This window comes from Pipistrellus kuhlii, unplaced genomic scaffold (genome assembly GCF_014108245.1).
Source record: "Pipistrellus kuhlii isolate mPipKuh1 unplaced genomic scaffold, mPipKuh1.p scaffold_m20_p_6, whole genome shotgun sequence".
In the NCBI taxonomy this organism is placed as follows: Eukaryota; Metazoa; Chordata; class Mammalia; order Chiroptera; family Vespertilionidae; genus Pipistrellus; species Pipistrellus kuhlii.
Window position 1 is genome coordinate 16365735 of NW_023425562.1, and position 19940 is coordinate 16385674.

The window sequence follows — 19940 nt, forward strand, 5'->3', positions numbered from 1 at the left end:
AACAAATATAATTTATTTTTAATATTAGTAAAATAACCACTTTCGTCATTTCACTCAGCAGCTCAAAAACATTCAATGATGCTTCAATTATCTGAAAAACAGAATAATGACTGACATTCAAGACCCTCCACAGTCTGAAAGGTCACTTTCCAACCACCGTCCAAACGAGTGGCTCTCAAACTTAAATCTACATATAATAAAAAACACCTGAGAAGCATGTGGTTAAAAATACATATGTCTGGGCCTCAAAAAATTCAGAATGTCAGGGTAGGACACAGTCACCTAGTTTTTCTAAAAAGCATTCACAGCCCAGCCACGATGGCTCAGTGGTTGAGGGTAAACATATGAACCAAGAGGTCACAGTTCAATTCCTGGTCAGGGCACGTGCCCAGGTTGCAGGCTAGAACCCCAGTGTGGGGCGTGCAGGAGGCAGCCAATCAATGATTCTCTCATCACTGATGTTTCTATCTCTTTCTCTCTCCCTTCTTCTCTCTGCAATCAATAAAAATATTTTTTAAAAGAAATGACACTTGAAATTAAAAATACCATAAAATTTTCAATAAAAAGGAGGCCAAGAAAACTCCCATAATAAATTTTAAAAAGAAGACAAATACCGTATTTTTCGGATCATAAGACGCTCCGGACCATAAGACGCACCAGTTTTTAGAGAAGGGAAATGAAGAAAAAAAGATTCTGAAACAAATAGTGTCCTAAAATATTTTATGTGCATTAAAACCCAACATCACAGTCATAAACACATGTAATCAACCCTGTAAAGTAAACAGCAGCATTTAGAACCATTTTAGAGCCGGGCAAGCACACAGAGACCACACAGAGCCGGGCAAGTAAAAAAACTTTTTTTTTAAAGTATATGTGTAGGCTATATTTGGACCACAAGACGCAGGGACTTTTCCCCCCCACTTCTGGGGGGAAAAAAGTGTGTCTTATAGTCCGAAAAATACGGTAGATGGAAAACAGGAGACTGAAAATTAGAAGATCCATTTAGAATGTCTTAACAATTACAGGAGTTCTAAAACGATAGCAGAGGGATATTCCTGGTAAGTCAGAACCTGTGAAGGGCCTGAGATTTCCCTTACCTTACCAGCATGCCAATAACAAAGAAACAAAGGCCTGAAGCTTCTGGGACACAGACAAAAACAACTCATCCCGCACAGCAACAGCGGTAGCCAGAGTAACACCCTGCACTAGTTTCCTGCAGCCCAATCCCCACGGGTCTTTCAAAGCGTTTGGTAAAAGTTAGTAATATGTGTGTGGAAAAATAAGCAAATGGTGGGGACAGGTGGGCAGGGAAACAAGGTAAATTACCCAACTCAGCAGTAAGCAATATTGATGTGGTCAAAATAATGTAAACACTAACTTAATCAAGAATTTCTATATATCTATACTAGAGGCCCAGTGCACGAATTCATGCATGGGTGGGGTACCTTTGGGGCTGAACGGGCCTGTCTCGCCCAGTACCAATTGGGGCCAATCAAGGCCAGCCAGTCAAGGGGAGAGACTGAAGGAGATTGGCTGTGTGAGCGCACTGACCACCAGGGGTCAGCTCCTGCATTGAACGCCTGCCCCCTCGTGGTCAGTGCACATCACAGCGACTGGTCGCCTGATCATTTGATCGACAGGTCCTAATGGTCACTTAGGCTTTTATATATTTAGATATCTGTACTGGAAAGCCCAGAAGTGGGGAAAGGAGGAGGTCAAGCTCGCATTTATCATAACAAGGAATCAATGGGTATTATCTAAAATTGATAGATCACGCCGGGACCGGTTTGACTCAGTGGATAGAGCGTTGGCCTGCGGACTGAAAAGTCCCGGGTTCGATTCCGGTTGAGGGCATGTACCTTGGTTGTGGGCACATCCCCAGTAGGGGGTGTGCAAGAGGCAGCTGATCAATGATTCTCTCTCATCGATGTTTCTAACTCTCAATCCCTCTCTTCCTCTCTGTGAAAAATCAATAAAATATATTAAAAAAAAAATAAAAAAATAAAATTGATAGACCACAAAATAGACATTTAGACAACTATAAATACAGTTAAAAGCAGACAAAGAAAGAATGCTGCTGTTTTTTTTATAATATACCTTCTAGTATTACCTCAATATGCAAGTATTACTTTAAGTAGAAAAGTTAACTTTTAAATAAATTAGGGAGAATGTGCTTTACTATTTCACAATCACTGATTCATATAAACAACTCAATGTGCAAACACTAAGAGAACAGTGCAGGGTTGCAAAACAAACTAGCACTCCTGAAGAGACATCATATTATGGTAATGTAAGTACCAGGAGTCTGTTGATATTTCCTGAGTGCCCTCTATGTGGCCAGCACAATGCTAAGTGCCAACGTTAAAACTGGGAGTAGAATTTATTTATAGTTGAGGAAGAGAAACAGATAAGCGGACATGAAATGATAATATGGCAACCATTCAAGACTTAGAGCTTCCCAGGAGTCATGCCATAAAAGCTGAGACCTGAAAGGTAAGGACTGTCTTGATTAGGAAGTTCAGAAAATTTTCAAAGTGAAGAGAACAGCATGTGTCAAGGCCTAGGGCAGTGATGGGCAAACCGTGGCTCACGAGTGTGGCTCTTCCACAAAATACCACACGCAATTGAAACTTCGTGGCCCATGCGCAGAAGTCGGTTTTTAGCCTGGGCGAGTCTATTTTGAAGAAGTGGTTCTAAAGCTGAGCCACACTCAAGGGGCCAAAGAGCTGTATGTGGCTCGCGAGCCAAGGTTTGCCGACCACTGGCCTAGGGTTAAGACAGAAACAGCTGCCAAAACCGGTTTGGCTCAGCAGTAGAGCGTCGGTCTGCAGACTGAAAGGTCCCAGGTTCGATTCCAGTCAAGGGCATGTACGTTGGTTGCGGGCACATCCCCGGTAGAGGGTGTGCAAGAGGCAGCTGGTCGATGTTTCTCTTTCATTGACGTTTCTAGCTCTCTATCTCTCTCCCTTCCTCTCTGTGAAAAATCAATAAAATATATTTTTAAAAAAACACACAAAAAAACAAAAAACAGACAGAAACAGCTGCCAAAACCTGTTTGGCTCAGTGGATAGAGCGTCAGCCTGCAGACTGAAAGTCCCAGGTTCGATTCCGATCAAGGGCATGTACATTGGTTGCGGGCACATCCCCAGTAGGGGGTGTGCAGGAGGCAGCTAGTCGATGTTTCTCTCTCATCGATGTTTCTAACTCTATCCCTCTCCCTTCCTCTCTGTAAAAAACCAATAAAATATATTTAAAAAAAAAAAAAAAAAGTTCAACATGGCTGGAGTGGGAGGGAATCAAAGTGAAGCAAACAAGGCCAGAAAGCAAGCTGCTGCCTCATGTATTCGTTATGGGGAGACATAATCAAGGACATGTCTTCTGCCTGCCACTGTAACTCTAAAACTGTATCCATCGCTGAGTCTTCTAGCTCAGTGAACTCTCCCCGTATACACTGATGATTTCAAAATATCCATGACCAGTCCAGAACTGTCCTGCGGGTGACATACCATTTATCTGCCTGCCTGCTATACATCATCCTCTGGGTGACCATGGGCCCATACTAAACTTTGTATCCTCCCCTATCCATCTCCAATTTCTCTTTTCCACCCTACTCATTTAGACATCCAAGTCCAGAAACCTGAGGGAGGAGAAGGAAAAACTATCAATAGTTCTTAGAGTGTATATGTTGCCAGATACATAAGAAATATTTTCATTTAACGCTAATAAGTCTCTAAAGTAAATATTAGCTCTATTTTACAGTTGAGAATGCTAAAGCTTAAAAAGATTGAGTAACACACCAAAGCACATAAATAACACAACTAGGATTCAAACCTAGAAATCTGGGAAGTGTGTAGGTTATTCTGGAGTTCACAGAGAAACTAACTACGAAGTATGGTAGAAACACCAATTGCCTACCTCAATCTCCAGATCTTCCTCCCTTATAGTAACAACTCCTATTTTTGGCCAAGCACATTCCCGTCCAGCTAAGATACATTTCCCAACCTCTCTTGCAGCCAGAAAGATCATATGACTAAGTATTGGTTATCACTGAATTACACAGAACTTCCTTTAAGAGTGTGCAGCCACTTCTCTGTCCCTTCCTCCAGCCTGCTGCTTGGATACTAGCAAGACCACCAGCAGCCATCCTGGACCCAGAACCAAGGGCCACACCCTAGGGATGACAGAATAAGAAACTGGAAAGAGCCCAGCCATGGTGGCCCGGTGGTTGAGCATCAACCTATGAATCAGGAGATCACGGTTCAATTGCCGGTCAGGCACATGCCCGGATTACAGGCTCCATTCCCCAGTGAGGGGTGTGCAGGAGGCAGCCAATCAATGATTCTCTATCATTATTGATGTTTCTAGCTCTCTCTCCCTTCTCCTTTCCTCTCTGAAATCAATAAAAATATATTTTTAAAAAACACAACAACAGCCCTGGCTGGTTTGGCTCAGTGTACAGAGCATTATCCCATGGACTGAAGGGTTCTGGGTCCAATTCCAGCCATGGGCATGTGCCTTGGATACAATATAGTGTTACTGACAATAGTCACCATGCTATACATCCCATTCAGAGGACCGAGTTATCTTATAACTGGAAGTTTCTACCTTTTGAACACCTTCACCTATTTTGCCTATACTGCCCTTCCTCCCAACCAGCCTGGTGTCTGCATTTCTGCCCTAGCTGGTTTGGGCAGAAGTGGATCGAGTGTTGGCCTGTGGACCAAAGGGTCCTGGGTTCCAATCAAGGGCATGTACTTTGGTTTCAGGCTCCTCCCCCGCCCAGACCCTGGTTGGGATATGTGCAGGAGGCAACCAATCCATGTGTTTTTCTTACATCAATATTTCTCTCTGTCTTTCCCTCTCTTTCCCATTCTCTAAAAACCAATGGAAAAATATCCTCAGGTGAGGATTAAAAACAAAAAGGAAAACAATAAATTCTATTTTTTAGCGTCTAACATTGAAATGTTTGCACTGCTTATTCCCTTGTAGAAAACAAATACCACATTTAAAAAATAAGTCCTAGATATTGATATTAAGAGCTTACTATTAATGTTTAGGTGTGATAATGGTATTGTGGGTCTATTAAAAAGAGAGTGGCCTGGCCAGTGTTGCTCAGTGGTTGAGCGTCAACCTATGAACTAGGAGATCATGGTTCAATTCCTGATCAGGGCACATGAGCCCCAGCTGGAAATGTGCAGGAGATAGCCAATCAACGATTCTCTTTCATCATTGATGTTTCTATCTTTCCCTCTCTCTTCTTCAATGAAATAAATACAAATAAAAAAAAAAAAAAAAAGAGTGACTCACTATTCTACAGATATACAGTATACTCAAGTATTTACAAACATAATGGTATACTCATGATCTTCTTTAAAATAGTTGGGAGTAGAGATATGAATGGATATGGGTACAGATAAAACTAAGTTAGCCTGAGTTACTAACTGCTGGAGTTGATGAATAGGTACATGAGGGTATATTATTCCACTGCTTGAACTTCTCTATATTCAAAGGTTACAAGTCTATATTCAAATAATATAGACTTCTTAACATATCTAACAGCTGAATTGCCTTCCTGTAACATTGCCCCACCTCAATTCTCTGCCATTTCATCCACCTGCAAAAGAGTTTCATCAATTATTCTTTAATCCCCACCTCATTCTTCCTTATTGACTAACCTTAACAGATTCAGCAAGTCACCTAACCTCTAAAAGCCTGCATCTGCAGAATGGAAACATTTATAGTTGCCCAGTCTCTCTGAGTTTGCCGAGAGGATTTGTAAGATAAAAACTACAGAGCAGAATAATCACTCCAGAAATCTATAGTTATAAATTTCAAGCTCGGCAGCAACCATCACCCAATTCCTATAAATTCTCTAGCTCTGTTCCTCTCTTGAGCCCTCAACTCATCGGCCCAAGTGCCTTGTTCCTCTGTAAGGTTACCCGCTGTTCCACCCCCTGCACCCCTTCACCCCCCCATGTTTTCACATCTTTCAGCACATGCCTTCTCCCCACACACCTTTCCCTCCAATCTCCTTTCTTCCCCTTCAAGAATCCCACTCCAACTGCCCCATAGTCAGTCTATCCCGTGTGCCCCTTTGCTGGCCCTATGACTTTCCTACCTCTTTCCAGCACTGTCATCCTATCAGCTTTGTCACCCCACTACCCTCAACCCCCACTACTGCCCCCGGTTCCCAAACACGTGAGCTGACTTCCCACTCTCACCCTCAGTTAAAACACAATCAAAGGACGGGGGAGGGAAGGAGTGACTGCTATTGGGTTTCCTTTTGGGGTGATAAAGATGTTTAGGATTTGTTGCACACCCCTCTGAATATGTTATAAAAACAAACGAAACAAAACAAAAAACCCACTGAGTTATACTTTAACTGTACTTTTAAAAGTGAATGTTATGGCATGTGCATTACGCCTCCATAAAAATGTACTTGTCAAAAAAGAAAAAGTAAACACTATTGCCCGCCCTGCCCATCACACACCCATTTGTCTCCCGTATGGCCAACTGCTCTTTGGTATCCTCCTTTCCCCCTACCCCCCCATCCCCTCCACCCTCACTCCCAACACCAGCCTCGGACCCAGACCCCTCGCACTCCGGGATTACACGCCCCTAAGCGCCACGGTACCCGGAGCGGAGGGAGGGGCATGGGCACAGCCTCTCCAGGGGGCCCGTCCCCACTGGCCGGAAGGGCCCCTTCTCCGCCTCCGGGGCGGCGCTGCCCCCCAGCTCCTGCCGCTGCCCGGAGGAGGGGGAGGAAGGGGTGTCCCTAATCCGCTCAGCCCAGGAGCAGGGGGGCGGCGGACCTCCCAGCCCACCTTTCAGCCGGCGGGGAGATCGGCTTACAGCTCACGGTCCAGCGAATGGCAGAGGTTCAGGCCTCCATGTTTCCGCGTCTCTGCGGCTGCGGCTCCGGCTCCGGCTCCGGCTCGGCTCCCGCCCGGGCCGCGTCAGTGCGGAGGCCCGGAGGCTGGGAGAGAAGAGGGAAGCGGCCGAGAACGCCGCTGGGAACCGAACGGCGGGGCGCGCAGCAGCCGGTGATCACGTGGCACGTGGCGCGCGGACTTCTGGGAGATGTAGTCCTTCGGGCGTTAGTCGTTTCTCCACCACCGCCACCACCCTCAGCGCCTCCAGGGTAACGGCATAGCCACGTGGCAAAATTCAGAAGCGGCTGGGCCTCTCTGGTGCCGAGTCCCTTACTTACCCTGCCTACACCACTTATTCCGGTGTTTTAACTTGATCGACACTCCTCTTCATTTCAACAGATAATCATTCCTAAGTTAAGCAATTCCCTTGGAGGGCTCTGAAAAATTGAAGAATAGCACTTTTAGCATTTTATCTATTGTTAAATTTTTTTAACTTTGTTCTTATTCAAATCTTTTTATTGAGGGCTAATTTTCAGAAAATAATTTTTGATGGAGGCAGTTAACAGGTATAAAACTGCAATATTGTCAAAAAGTCTTATTTTCATAAAACTGCGATTTGTCTGTTTTTTTGTTTATTGCCTGTGCCTTTGGCATCACATCCAAGAAATCATTGCCAAATTCAATATTGTGAAGCTTTTCCCCTATATTTTCGTCTATGAGTTTTATGTTGTGTTCTTATGTTTAGATCTTTGATCCATTTTGTGTTAATATTTGTATAGAGTATTAGCTAAGGCTCCAACTTTATTCTTTTGCATGTAGATACCCAGTTTTCTCAGTACTATTTGTTGAAAAGACTGCCTTCTCCCGATTGAATGGTCCTGGAACTCTTGTCAAAAATTAGTTAGCCATATGTGAAAGGTTTATTGCTAATCCCTCTATTCTCTCTATTCTGTTTCATTGACTTATAAGTTTGTTTTTGTGACAATACCACACTGTTTTGGTTACTTTAGCTTTGTAATATAATAAGTTTTGAAATCAGGAAGTGTGTATCCTCCAACTTTGCTCTTCTTTTTCAAGATTGTTGTGGTTTTTTCTATTTCTGCAAAATACATCATTAGGATTTTAATATAGATTGTATTGAATTTGGGTAATACTGACATCTTAACAATATTCTGTTATTGTCTTTCAGTTCATGAATATGTCTTTCCCATAATAAATAACATCATTCATTTCTTTGTTTATTTCAATAATATTTTGTAGTTTTCATTGTCTTTTTTTAAATGCTTTATTTTAAAGTGAGAAGAAGGGAGAGAGAGAAACATTGATGTGAAAGAGTAAACAATCAGTAGCCTCCCACACATGCCCTGGCTGGGGATAGCATCCTCACCTTGACCAGAAATCAAACCCGCAACCTTTTTGGTTTTCATTGTCTCAAGTCTTTCACTTTCTTAGTCAATTCCTAATTTTTTTCTCTTTGATATTATAATAAATGTAATTGTTTTAATTTCCTGTTCAGATATTTGTTGGTGTATAATGATGCAACTGATTTTTGTGCTGACCTGTTACTTTGCTAAATTCAATTTTTTGGTGCTAGCAGTCTTTTGTGGAATATTTAGGTTTTTCTATTTACAAATCATCTGTGAACAGAGATAATTTTACTTCTTTTCCAATTTGAATAACTTTTATTTCCTTTTCTTGCTTAATTGGATAGAAATTCCAGTACTATATTGAGTTCAAGTGGCAAAGGCTGTCATCCTTGCCTTACTCCTGATCCTGAGTGTGAGACTTGCTGTGTTTTTCACATATACTTTCATTATGTTGAGGTAGTTTTCTTTTATTGATAGTTTAAGTGTTTTTGTCATAAAGGTTATTGAATTTTATCAAATACTTTTTCTGTATTGAGATAACCATGTGGGTGTTCTCCCTCCATTCTAAACATCCTTGCAGTCTTATGAATAAACCCACTAGGTCATGGTATATAATCCCTCTTATTTTTCTCCAATGTCTTTTTGTTGATTTCTGAGAGGAAGGGAGAGGGAGAGCTAGAAGCATCAATGATGAGTATCATTGATCGGCTGCTTCCTGCATGCACCCTACTGGGGATCCAGCCTGAAATCTGGCCTTGTTCCCTGATTGGGAATTGAACTCGTGACCTCCTGTTTCATAGGTAAATGCTCAACCACTGAGTCACACAGGCAGAGCATAATCCTTTGATGTGAATTTCCTTTGCTAGTATTTTGTTGAGGATTTTTGCATTGATAGGCATGATACAGGTCTGTATGGTTCTTTTTTTTATATTAGGAAATGTTCTCCGATATTTTGGAAAAGTTTGGGAATGATTGGTGTTCTCCATTAAATGTTTGGTAGAATTCTAATGAAGCCATAAGGTCCAGGGCTTCTCTTTGTTGAGACTTCTTATTACTGATTCAGTTCCTTTACCAATTATACATCTCTTCAGGACTGCTTTTTTTAAAAATATATTTTATTGATTTTTTATAGAGAGGAAGGGAGGTTAGTTAGAAACATCGATGAGAGAGAAACATCCATCAGCTGCCTCCTGAACACCCCCTATTGGGGATGTGCCTGCAACCAAGGTACATGTCCTTGACTGGAATCGAACCCGGGACCTTTCAATCTGCAATGGGCTAACTGTTGTTGTTGAGTAATGTTCTGTATGTCTTTCAGATTTAATTGGTTTATTGTGTTATTCAAGCTATTTCCTTATATTTCTTCTGTCTGGTTCTATTCATAATTGAAAGTGGGGTAGTAGAGTCTCTATCGTGGAACTATCTATTTCTTCCCGGAAATATTTGCCTCATATTTTAAGGGTGTGTTCTTAGGAGTAAATATAGTGTTTTTGAAACATAAAAAGACAGTAAACAACCTAATATCTACTGATCTTCAAGATATACTTTTTCTTTTAAAGATATACTTTTAATTGAAAAAAGAAAACCAGATAGCACATATTGTATGTTAATTTTGTCTTAATAAAATACATACACTTGTATTTGCTTGTGCATGCAGAGGATATCTCTGGAAATGTAAAGGACCACCTGCGAGGGCTTAGTTCTGTGGCCACGTGGGGGACCCGGGTACGGGAGCACTGGTCCTAGCCCTCAAAATCCCCATGTGGTAACTGTCACATTCTCCTACCCTCACCATGTTCTTCACTGAGTCTGAGTACCACAGGGGTGGGAATACTTTTTCTCCTGAAGGAAAATTATTTCATGGGAAATATGCCACTGAGGCTGTCAAGCTTGCTCTGCAGCCATTGGGATCCAGATACACAAGGGTGTTTTCCTAGCTGTGAATTGCCTCTCCATTCATGGAGCCAAGCGACAGAGAAAATTGTAGAGCTTGATGCTCACATAGGTTGTGCCATGAATGGGCTAACTGTTGATGCTAAGGCTTTAACTGATAAAGCCCAGAGTGGAGACACAAAACCATGAATTCACCTACAAGTAGACAATGACGGTGGAGTGTGTGACCCAGGCTGTGTCCGATCCGGCTCAACTGTTTGGAGAAGATGCAGATTTGGGTGCCATGTCTTGTCCCTTTGGAGTAAGTAGCACTATTGTTGGGAGGTATTGATGAGAAAGGACCTCGGCTGTTTCATAGGGCCCATCAGGGACTTGACAGAGTGATCTTGAGCAATTGGCTCTGGTTCAAAGGGTACCCGGAGCTCCTTGCAAGTTTACAAGTCTACGATTCTGGAAGAAGCCATCAAGTCTTCACTCATTATCCTCATACAAGCAATGGTGAAGCAGCAGAATGCAATTACATAGAACTAGCCGCTGTGCAGCCTGGCCAGACTTTCCCCATGTTCACAAAGGAAAAACTTGAAAGGTCATCAAGGACATTTAAGGGAGTGTGCTCCTCAGAACTTCTCTGGGACAATTTCAGTTCTCCTGACGGCCCTGAACTTTTATTTCCAGCTCCTATTCTTTGGAAAATATCCAGTGTGCATGCATTTTTAAAATGATGCCTGTACATAAAGGCAACTAAAGAAAGAAAGAGAAACTTAAAATAAAAAATGAGAAAAAAGAAGAAACCAGTAACCTTGATTGCCTCCTAGGAGGCGAACTAGGTGCTTGGGCACCAGGGTGAGAGGAAGGAATCTTTATCTGTGTACACTCTTATATCATATGAATTTTGTATAAAAACATTCAAAAAATAAGAACACTTAATTTGAAATGCTGTAGACTGGAAACTAAAAAGCAAACAAACAAAAGTAGTACACAGTTCATATGAAAAGGATCCTAGAAGATATTCGATGACTGTAAATTCAGTATGTAGGACAGGCCACTAAGAGCTTGCTTGTATTCCAAAAGTTCAGTTCAGAGATGATGCAGTAAAAGGGAAAGCGCAGGGGCTAAGTATTCATTTGATGGTTTGTTTATACCCTTCTTTCTAAAAGTAGTTAGGGTGACTTGCAAACACATGTAACACATAAAACTATAATATTAATCACAGGCAAGAAGGGTGGGGGCTTGAAGGAAAGCAGTGACCCAGAGTCAGCAGTGAGTGCTGGGCCCAACAGGGCAAGGAGGGAGAGAGGCTAGTGGAGGCTGAAGGGAGACATGTGGGAGCGGGCTACCTCCTTGAAGCGCATTTTGGCTGAGGAGCACACCTGGTCTGGAGACCCAGAAGGCTGAACCGAGGGAATAAATACTCTAACCCCACTCCTCCCTTCTCTCCCTCCTTCCCGTCCCTACTGCAGATCCCAGCTGACCAGACCCAACAGAACGCAGAGGCCATGGAAAGTCTGTTGTTGGGAATCCAGGCAGCTTTCTAGGGCAGCAAAATAGGTGAAAGGAGCAGGGATTTGGAGAGGCAAGTGGAAGGCATGTGGCATACTCATCATGATATAAATACAGATCAATGACTTAACCAATATTTACAAAAACCTACATGGACGATGTGTGGGAGAGCAGAGGTAGTTATAAGTCAGCCTTGGAAGGAAGTCAGTAATGGGGAAAGCTGACAGTTCCAAAACTGGCGATATATATGTATATGTATATATATATGTATATATATATATAAATAACATTTAGAAGTATAGAGATAAAACATAAGACAAAAAGCAACAGCTAAATGAGTAAAGCCTTTGGGCACTAAGGGAGTAGAGACAGTATACACTTTGCAATGTTATAATTTAAAAAAAGATATATTTAATAAAAACAAAGGAACCTTAAGGAAGTTGCTAGGCGGCTACACAAAAGAACTAACGGTGGTTACATTTGTGGAGAGGGAATAAGGAGTAAAAGAACATGAGCTTTTCATTTAACTTCCCAGGGCACTGTTTTACTATGAACACCTGCTATTTGTGTAATATCGTGTTTATACTTTAAACAACAAACAAATCAACTGAATTTAGTTGCTAAAGGGAATGTATCTTATCCCTCAGGTGGGTTGGGGCAGAACACTTGAAACCTACTGATTTCTATCAAATGGAGACCAGGGTGAGTCACTGACTTGCTCACACATACAGTTCACCGGAGCCTTGGTTAGGACCCAGGACTTCATTGGGGACTTAAAGGCAGAAGACTCTTCCAATCATTCCCTGCCTCAGAGGGAATAAGGAAATAGGATATAAAGTAAGTATGGTTCATCACCTTCTGTCCCTAAAGTGAAGCAGCCCAGGGGTGAAAGACCATATAGAGGCCCAGACCAGCAAAGAACTGTCCAGTCATGTCACTGTTGTTGAAGACCACTACGTTTTGGAGTGTCTTGTTATGCAACAATAAATAACCGATACAATCTACATTAAAAAATAAATAACATATTGTTGTCTCAGAACTGTCCAGATGCCAGCACGCTATTATAATTCTGCTTTCTGATATGGTGAAAAATGCCCCTTTTAAGAAATATTTAAACTTTAAAAAAAAGGGGGGGGGAAAAAAAGCCAACTCCCAACCACAAGCTAAACTGAATGTTTAATATATTCTGTAGGAATAGAAGGAATGCAACAAAAATTAGAATTTTATAATATACATTAGACATTTATGTAAAAATTGTTCCATTTTTCCCCAAAGAGATTTCCTCAATTTCTTATCTTTGCCATCTTCTTCAGAGCTGTACTTTCTACTCTCGCAGATAAGGGACTCCACTGTGTTGGGCAGTAATTACAACTTTATGTTTCAAGTCATTATCACCTCCAAACACTCCCTTTCACTTTCCTGCACAGTCTCACTGTACTGTTTCATAGTGAAAATACACTCCACTCAAATTCAAAGAGCCTGAACAGAAGCTAGAAGCCCAAGGATGTTTAGGTACTGATTTAGTAACAAAGCCTACTGGCGCAATCCTCCTATTTATTCATACTATTAAAGCTAAGTAAATGAAAAAGGAACGTGGGAACGAGATCATTAATTATAACTAAATACATTCTAAATATAAATACCATGTATTTCCTGATCAGTATCAGGCAAACACCTACACCATCCACCCCGAGTTGTGGTCTAAGAGAAAAAGGTCAGAGACAATTACAAAGAAGGTGCTTCACATTATCAGGTCCATTTTGAAAACAAGGAGGTCCCTGGGTCAGTGCCTTCAGTCTTTCTTTTTATCAGAGATTTCTGTCGATCCTTGTGTTGGAAATCCATTTATGTCTGCCCCCTAAAATGAAAAACCATTTTAGAGATTATTATAAGACACTCATCATAAGAAAAACTCTCTTTGAAACAGTCAACGAACTTCAGGATGAAAAAAACTCTGCTTCTAGAATTATTCAGGATGGCTTTAGTGCAGTTGAACACAATCAAAGTTGAACGTGACAAGCACCATTGCTAAAAACAACATGTTGTCTCTAAATAGTCATTTTTAAAAAATAACTTCATTTTATAAAAAGAATAAAAAACGGCCCTAACTGGTTTGGCTCAATGGATAGAGCACCGGCCTGCGGAATGAAAGGTCCCGGTTCGATTCCGGTCAAGGGCATATATAATACCTTGGTTGTGGGCACATTCCCAGTAGGGTTGTGCAAGAGGCAGCTGATCGATGATTCTCTCTCATCAATGTTTCTAATTCTCTATCCCTCTCTCTTCCTCTCTGTAAAAATCAATAAAATATATATATTTTTTAAAAAGTCCAACCAGTGTGGCTCAATGGTTGAGCATTGACATAGGAACCAAGAAGTCACGGGTTCGATTCCTGGTCAAGGGCACATGTCCGGGGTGTGGGATCCATCCTCAACCATAGGGGGCGTGCAGAAGGCAGCCCGTCCATGATTCTCTCTCCTCGTGGATGTTTCTCTCTCTCCCTCTGCCTTTCTCTCAGAAATCAATAAAAATACATTTTAAATAAATAAATAAATAAATAAATAACTTCTATGATCCTCCTAAATTAAATCTCCCACCAAATTTTTTAAAATATATTTTATTGATTTTTTACAGACAGGAAGGGAGAGAGATAGAGAGCTAGAAATGTCGATGAGAGAGAATCATCGGCTCTCCCACCAAAATTATCAACCAGTGACATTGGCTTTTTTTCATGTCATCTCTTTGCACCAATGAGCTGTTTCCCATTACTCTCACCAGCCAGGAAATACTGGCTATTATCTTGGCCACTGGCAAGGAGCAATTGCATTAATCAGAGGCCTAGTTTAAAACTTTACCAACTGTTAATTTCTTTTTTTTTTTTTTTTAATATATTTTATTGATTTTGTACAGAGAGGAAGGGGGAGAGAGAGTTAGAAATATCGATGAGAGAGAGTCATCGATCAGCTGCCCCTTGCACACCCCCTACTGGGGATATGCCCGCAACCAAGGTACATGCCCCTGACCGGAATCGAACCCAGGACCCAGGTCCCCAAGCCGACGCTCTATCCATTGAGCCAAGCCGGTCCCAGCACCAACTGTTAATTTCTTTCTTTTTTTTTTTTTTTAATATATATTTTATTGATTTTTCACAGAGAGGAAGAGAGAGAGAGTTAGAAACATCGATGAGAGAGAATCATCGATCAGCTGCCTCCTGCACACCCCCCACTGGGGATGTGCCCGCAACCAAGGCACATGCCCTTGCCCGGAATCGAACCCGGGACCCTTCAGTCCGCAGGCCGACGCTCTATCCACTGAGCCAAACCGGTCCCGGCTGTTAATTTCTTAAAAAAAACAAAACACCCAAATTCCTTTTTTTTCTTCTTCTTCTTCTTCTAAACTGTAAGAGAAAGTTTATTTAAAGTTATAAAGGTAGCAGAAATGAGCCGGCTGGGCGGCACAGGCTCCAGAAACGAGCCCTTGGAGCTTGGAAGAGAGAAAGACACAGGTAACTCACCCGGGGAGGAAAAAGAGGGGGTGGGAAAGGCTCCGAGGAAAGTCAACCCTCCTCCTACCTCTCCTACCTCCCCCACCCCCCCATTTAAAAAAGAGGGAAATTAAGACACATTGATGAAGCTTCTGGTTCCAAGAACTTGCCTTTCAAAAGCCAAATAAGTTTACCCAGACAGTACCACCCTACACCCAGCCTTCCTATTCAAGGTATTTCCATGTTCTCACCTTATAGTCTATTTTGCCTTTGCTTGCATCATTGGATTCTTGCACAGCTTTTCGAGGCCATATGCGACTGACAAAGGGGGAAATCAGAGGGTATATGTATGGCTCCAGGAACTTTTTGTAGATCCAGAGCAGCACTGGAATGACGATACAAGGAATGCACACCATCTTCCCAGGTGGGAGCTCCTGAACTGACAGACGCACAGAAAAAACGAATCAGTTCCTCATAGATTAATGACTAACGGAGTTTAGCTAGATTGGGATGTTCGAAAGGATTATTTCTACACTGAAGGAACAACTTAGATCCTACTATTAGCTAAATGCAAGGACCTATTAAAGATACTGCTATTTGCAAGGTAACGGAATAGCAGGTGGTAGGCATGAAAATAACAGCGACGTTCCCGCTTCCAAATCTCTCCAATCACTGCTCCCCAACCATAAATTTAACGATAAAGACGCCAACATTTGCTAGGTGCTACGCAGTTTAATGCTTTGCATATACAGTTGGCCCTCTGTATCCCCAGGTTTTGCATCATGGAGTCAATCAACCCCAAATCGAAAACGTTTGAAAAGAAAATCTCAGAAAATTCCAAAAAGCAAAACCTGAATTTGTTATGCACAGAGCACCTCGTGAAATCAATGCAAATGAAGTGTGTGTAGGCCTACTGAAGCCTGTTCTTAAACCCTACACCTTTTATATGGGGGGTTTGTGCACCCAGGAATTTTGGTATGGGGGTGGGGGGATGGAAGGGTGTCCTGGAACCAATACCTTGAGGATACTGAAGGACAACTGTATAACTCATTTATTCAAAACCCAGTGAGGTTGGGTACCTTTGCATCTTTTTTTTTTTTTTAATGTATTTTATTGATTTTTTACAGAGGAAGGGAGAGGGAGAGAGAGCTAGAAACGTCGATGAGAGAGAAACATCGACCAGCTGCCTCCTGCACACCCCCTACCGGGGTCGTGCCCGCAACCAAAGTGCATGCTGGAATCGAACCCGGGACCTTTCAGTCCTCAGACCGACGCTCTACCACTGAGCCAAACCGGTTTCGGCTACCTTTGCATCTTAATTTACACATACAGCAAAGGAAAGCACAAAACATTAAGGAACTTGGTAATTATGACTTAATCAGTCAAACCTACAATGCTAAGGGCAAATAGTATAATACGAAACTCTCTAAGATATCACTTTGGAAGACCCCTAAGCTGCAAATTGGTTGGCCTTTTCCAGGCAATAATTCTCCCTTGATATAACTGCTTTTTCTTTTTTCTTTTTTTAAAATATATTTTATTGATTTTTTTTTTTTTTTTTTTTACAGAGAGGGAGATAATGAGAAACATCGGTGAGAGAGAAATATCGATCAGCCACCTCCTGCACACACACACACACACACATCCCGGGGATGTGCCCACAACCCAGGCATGTGCTCTTGACAGGAATTGAACCTGGGATCCTTCAGTCCATAGGCCGATGCTCCATCTATCAAGCCAAACTGGTTTCGGCTGCTTTTTCTGTTTATGGCAATTAAGGTGTACCGTATTGGACCGGTTTGGCTCAATGGATAGAGTGTCGGCTTGGGGACTGAAGGGCCCCAGGTTCGATTCAAGTCAAGGGCATGTACCTTGGTTGCGGGCACATCCCCAGTAGGGGTTGTGCAAGAGGCAGCTGATCGATGATTCTTTCTCATCGATGTTTCTAACTCTCTCTCTCTCTCTCCCTTCTTTGTATAAAAATCAATAAATTAAAAAAAAAGGTGTACTGTATAATAAAACTATTTATTTGTTTATTTATTTATCATTATAACTAAGTTGTTTATTATTAGTATAAGGAAATTGTTTACTTAAAAATTTTAACACATCTAATTTCCTTGATAATTAGAAATCACCTTAGAATGTCTCAAAATCAGCAATTTATTGAAAAAGAACAAATACTACTTCCACAAAATACTAATAAACCAAAGACTTCTTACATTTACAAGAATTTTTAATCCCTTAGAGCACATGTGTCAAACACAAGGCCCTCGGGCCAAATCCGTCCCGCCAGGCCTTGCAATGTGGCCGCACAGCGCTGTCATCACTGCACTCCGCTGCGTTTCCATCACAATGACAGTTTATGACTGTTCAGTAAACCATTCGGCCCACGATTTAGGCTGGATTTTAGATTTTGGCCCCTTCTCTGTTTGAGTTCGACACCCCTACCTTAGAGTAAGCCTTAAAAATTAAGATGCTTTGCCCTGGCTGGTGTTGCTCAGTTGGTTGAACAGCGCCAAGAAGTTGCGGGTTTGATTCCCAGTCAGGCCATGTGCCTGGGTTGTGGGCTCCATCCCCAGTAGGGAGCGTGCAGGAGGCAGTCGATGGATGGTTCTCTAATTGCTGTTCCTCTCTCCCCCTCTTAAAATCAATAAAAACGTATATTTTTTAAAAACCAACAACTGAGAAGCATCAGAACACTGCATAAGGCTAGTAATTCAGGATGTTAAAATTTCATTCTGACTACACTAAGGCAATTTAAAATTATTCACAATACAAGTGAACAATGGCACAGGCACAGAAAATTCAATCCCCATGACTTTGAAATGAATTATATAATAAGAGCTACAAACAAAAATCCGGATGTACGTCAATAAAGGAAGAGCTATTTTACAAAGGATTCATAACCATTTTTTTTTTAAAGGTCCCCTAGTCAAATTACAGTAACAACTTAATAATTTACCAAAATGTTTTAAAGCTAAACAAGTGGTGAGTCTTTTTCACTGTTTTTCAAGGAGTCATTATTTTTGTCCATAAATGCAGAATGTGATCTGGGATGCTGAAAAGGTGGTCTGGGTAAAGTACTGAACACTCTCACAGGCACCATAGCATCACCGAGCTGACTGGCTGGCAGCTGCCTGGATTTGAGATGTTTCCCCCGCTTGCTATATGATGTTCGTGGGCAAACTACTTCCCCCAGTCTGTGCCTGAATTCCCTGGAGTGTAAAATGTAGACAATAATATCTACCTCACTGGGGATTAGATAAATTAATATGCATACAAAGCTCAGAAGTGTGTCTGCATATAGTAAGTGCCATGAAACAGTTCCTGGAAAAAACAAACAAACAAAAAAGCCAAAAATGGTGACCTGTCCAAAGTTCACACAAAGGTAACAAGTAACTAGAGCTGGCTAAGACCAGAAGGCCCAGGTCCGGTTTCCTAGCTCAAGATTCTTGTCTCTATCCCTTCCCAGAACACAATGATTATGTTAATGACTATCCTACCAAACCTTCAAAACCAGCGAAATCCTTCCAACACCTGGCAATGCTCAGAGCACTAGGCCTGGCAGGCCGGTGACTGGCAGTCCCTCCATCACAAAGGTTCATTTTTACCTACTTGTCATTGTGTTTTAAGAAAGTACTTGCGCACTGTGTTTTAAATAAACTCCGGAGAACCAATACTGCTCATCAGTTTTGTCATCCTTAGGGCTTTTATAAAACTTTTTAGCTCTCTTCAGAATGAAGCTACTGTATTGCAGCTCTTAACCGTCACGATTCTTCGATGAGTTGTTATACTTAACAACAGTGCGGACAGTGTGGCTTAGAAAGGTCGCTACGATAAACTGATACAATTACAATTTTACTTTTCCACACATCAATTCTCGGGTACTACCACAAAGGAAGCAAAATGGGTTAAAGCTGTTGTAGGAGAGAAATGTTTATATTCGACTTAGTGCAGCACAATAGGCTGGAGAGGAAAGGCTGAGGCTGTCAGAATTGGGCAGGTGGACGGGGAAGGCGGATGGGGAAGGCCACGCCCGTAGGTTACCGGGTTCCGTAAGGAACGTCCTCTTGTTGGAGACAAAGAGGGAAAACAAGGAGTGAGGATGGGAGGGAAGGAGGGCGAGTGGTGGTGACGATAACAGAAGCGCCAAGAACCCGACAATTCAGGCCAAGGGGGCGGATAAACGGACACAGAGGGAAAGGCAGGCGGGGCCGGGCGGGAGGGCGCCCCGGGGGGGGGGGGGGGGGGCAGAGGAGGGCAGCCGGCCACAGGGGCGCCGCAGGGGAAGGGGGGCCGTCGGGCAGCGCAGGGTCCGCGGGCCGGGCCGGAGCCGCGCCCGGCTGGGCTCCGTCCGCGCCCCCGGCCCACGCCCGCGGAGCAGCCCGCCGGCGCCCCGGCCACAGCCCATCCCCGCCCCAAACGCCCGGCCCAAAGCCCCAGGCCACTCGACCCTACTCACCCGCGACCACCGAGCACAAGCGGAAATGTCCGCACTTCCGGAGGGAGGGACCTGCCGCAGCCGGGCCAATGGACACCGCGAAAGGGGCCAACAAACACGCGCCTGCGTCAGCCTGACGACACACCCGGCGCGCCGGCGCTGCCGGGCGGGGCCCCGGCGCCCGGGCCTGGACTAGTTCCCCAGGCACTCAGATCGCCTGTACCAATGGCTCACCAACGCAGGCAAGGTTACTGTTTTCAAATGCAGCTGTGCCTTCAATCACCCTCTCTTGTAGTTATAAGGGCAGGGTGAGTGAAGTCAATACGGAGAAACGGCTATACCACCACTCCCAAAGCAACTATCCGTGTTGACGACGTGGGGAA

At 42.8% G+C, this 19940-nt stretch overlaps 2 protein-coding genes, 1 long non-coding RNA gene and 1 pseudogene across 6 annotated transcripts in view; 2 read left to right on the plus strand and 2 right to left on the minus strand.

Annotated features, from left to right (window-relative positions):
• DYM (dymeclin) overlaps positions 1 to 7004 on the minus strand; it is a 233669-nt gene extending 226665 nt beyond the window's left edge. The window contains exon 1 of one of the 4 annotated variants that reach the window (XM_036419857.2): positions 6826 to 7001. The gene's annotated coding sequence lies outside the window, so the exon portion shown is untranslated. Of the gene's footprint in view, positions 1 to 6825 lie in introns of all 4 variants that reach the window. The other 3 variants (XM_036419859.2, XM_036419858.2, XM_045574528.1) reach the window with 3 other exon arrangements.
• Positions 6977 to 11770, plus strand: LOC123651521. Its single transcript, XR_006740300.1, has 2 exons — positions 6977 to 7096; positions 11593 to 11770. It is a non-coding gene; the product is annotated as an uncharacterized LOC123651521 (long non-coding RNA).
• Positions 9560 to 10855, plus strand: LOC118708466 (annotated as a pseudogene).
• Positions 11771 to 12789: 1019 nt separating the features above from the next.
• CUNH18orf32 (chromosome unknown C18orf32 homolog) lies at positions 12790 to 19725 on the minus strand. The gene is made up of 3 exons (XM_036419861.2): positions 19579 to 19725; positions 15368 to 15555; positions 12790 to 13490 (listed from the first exon to the last, which is right to left on the minus strand). The coding sequence occupies exons 2-3, from the start codon at positions 15530 to 15532 to the stop codon at positions 13425 to 13427; spliced, it is 231 nt and encodes a 76-aa protein (XP_036275754.1). The 5' UTR covers positions 15533 to 15555; positions 19579 to 19725; the 3' UTR covers positions 12790 to 13424.
• Positions 19726 to 19940: the final 215 nt, after the last annotated feature.

Excerpts from the sequence above, each read along its gene's own strand:
- CUNH18orf32 (XM_036419861.2), bottom strand. The coding sequence starts at position 15,532 with ATGGTGTGCATTCCTTGTATCGTCATTCCAGTGCTGCTCTGGATCTAC. Across the intron at positions 13,491-15,367 it reads AAGGCAAAATAGACTATAAG|GGGGCAGACATAAATGGATT; the intron begins GTGAGAACATGG and ends TTTTCATTTTAG.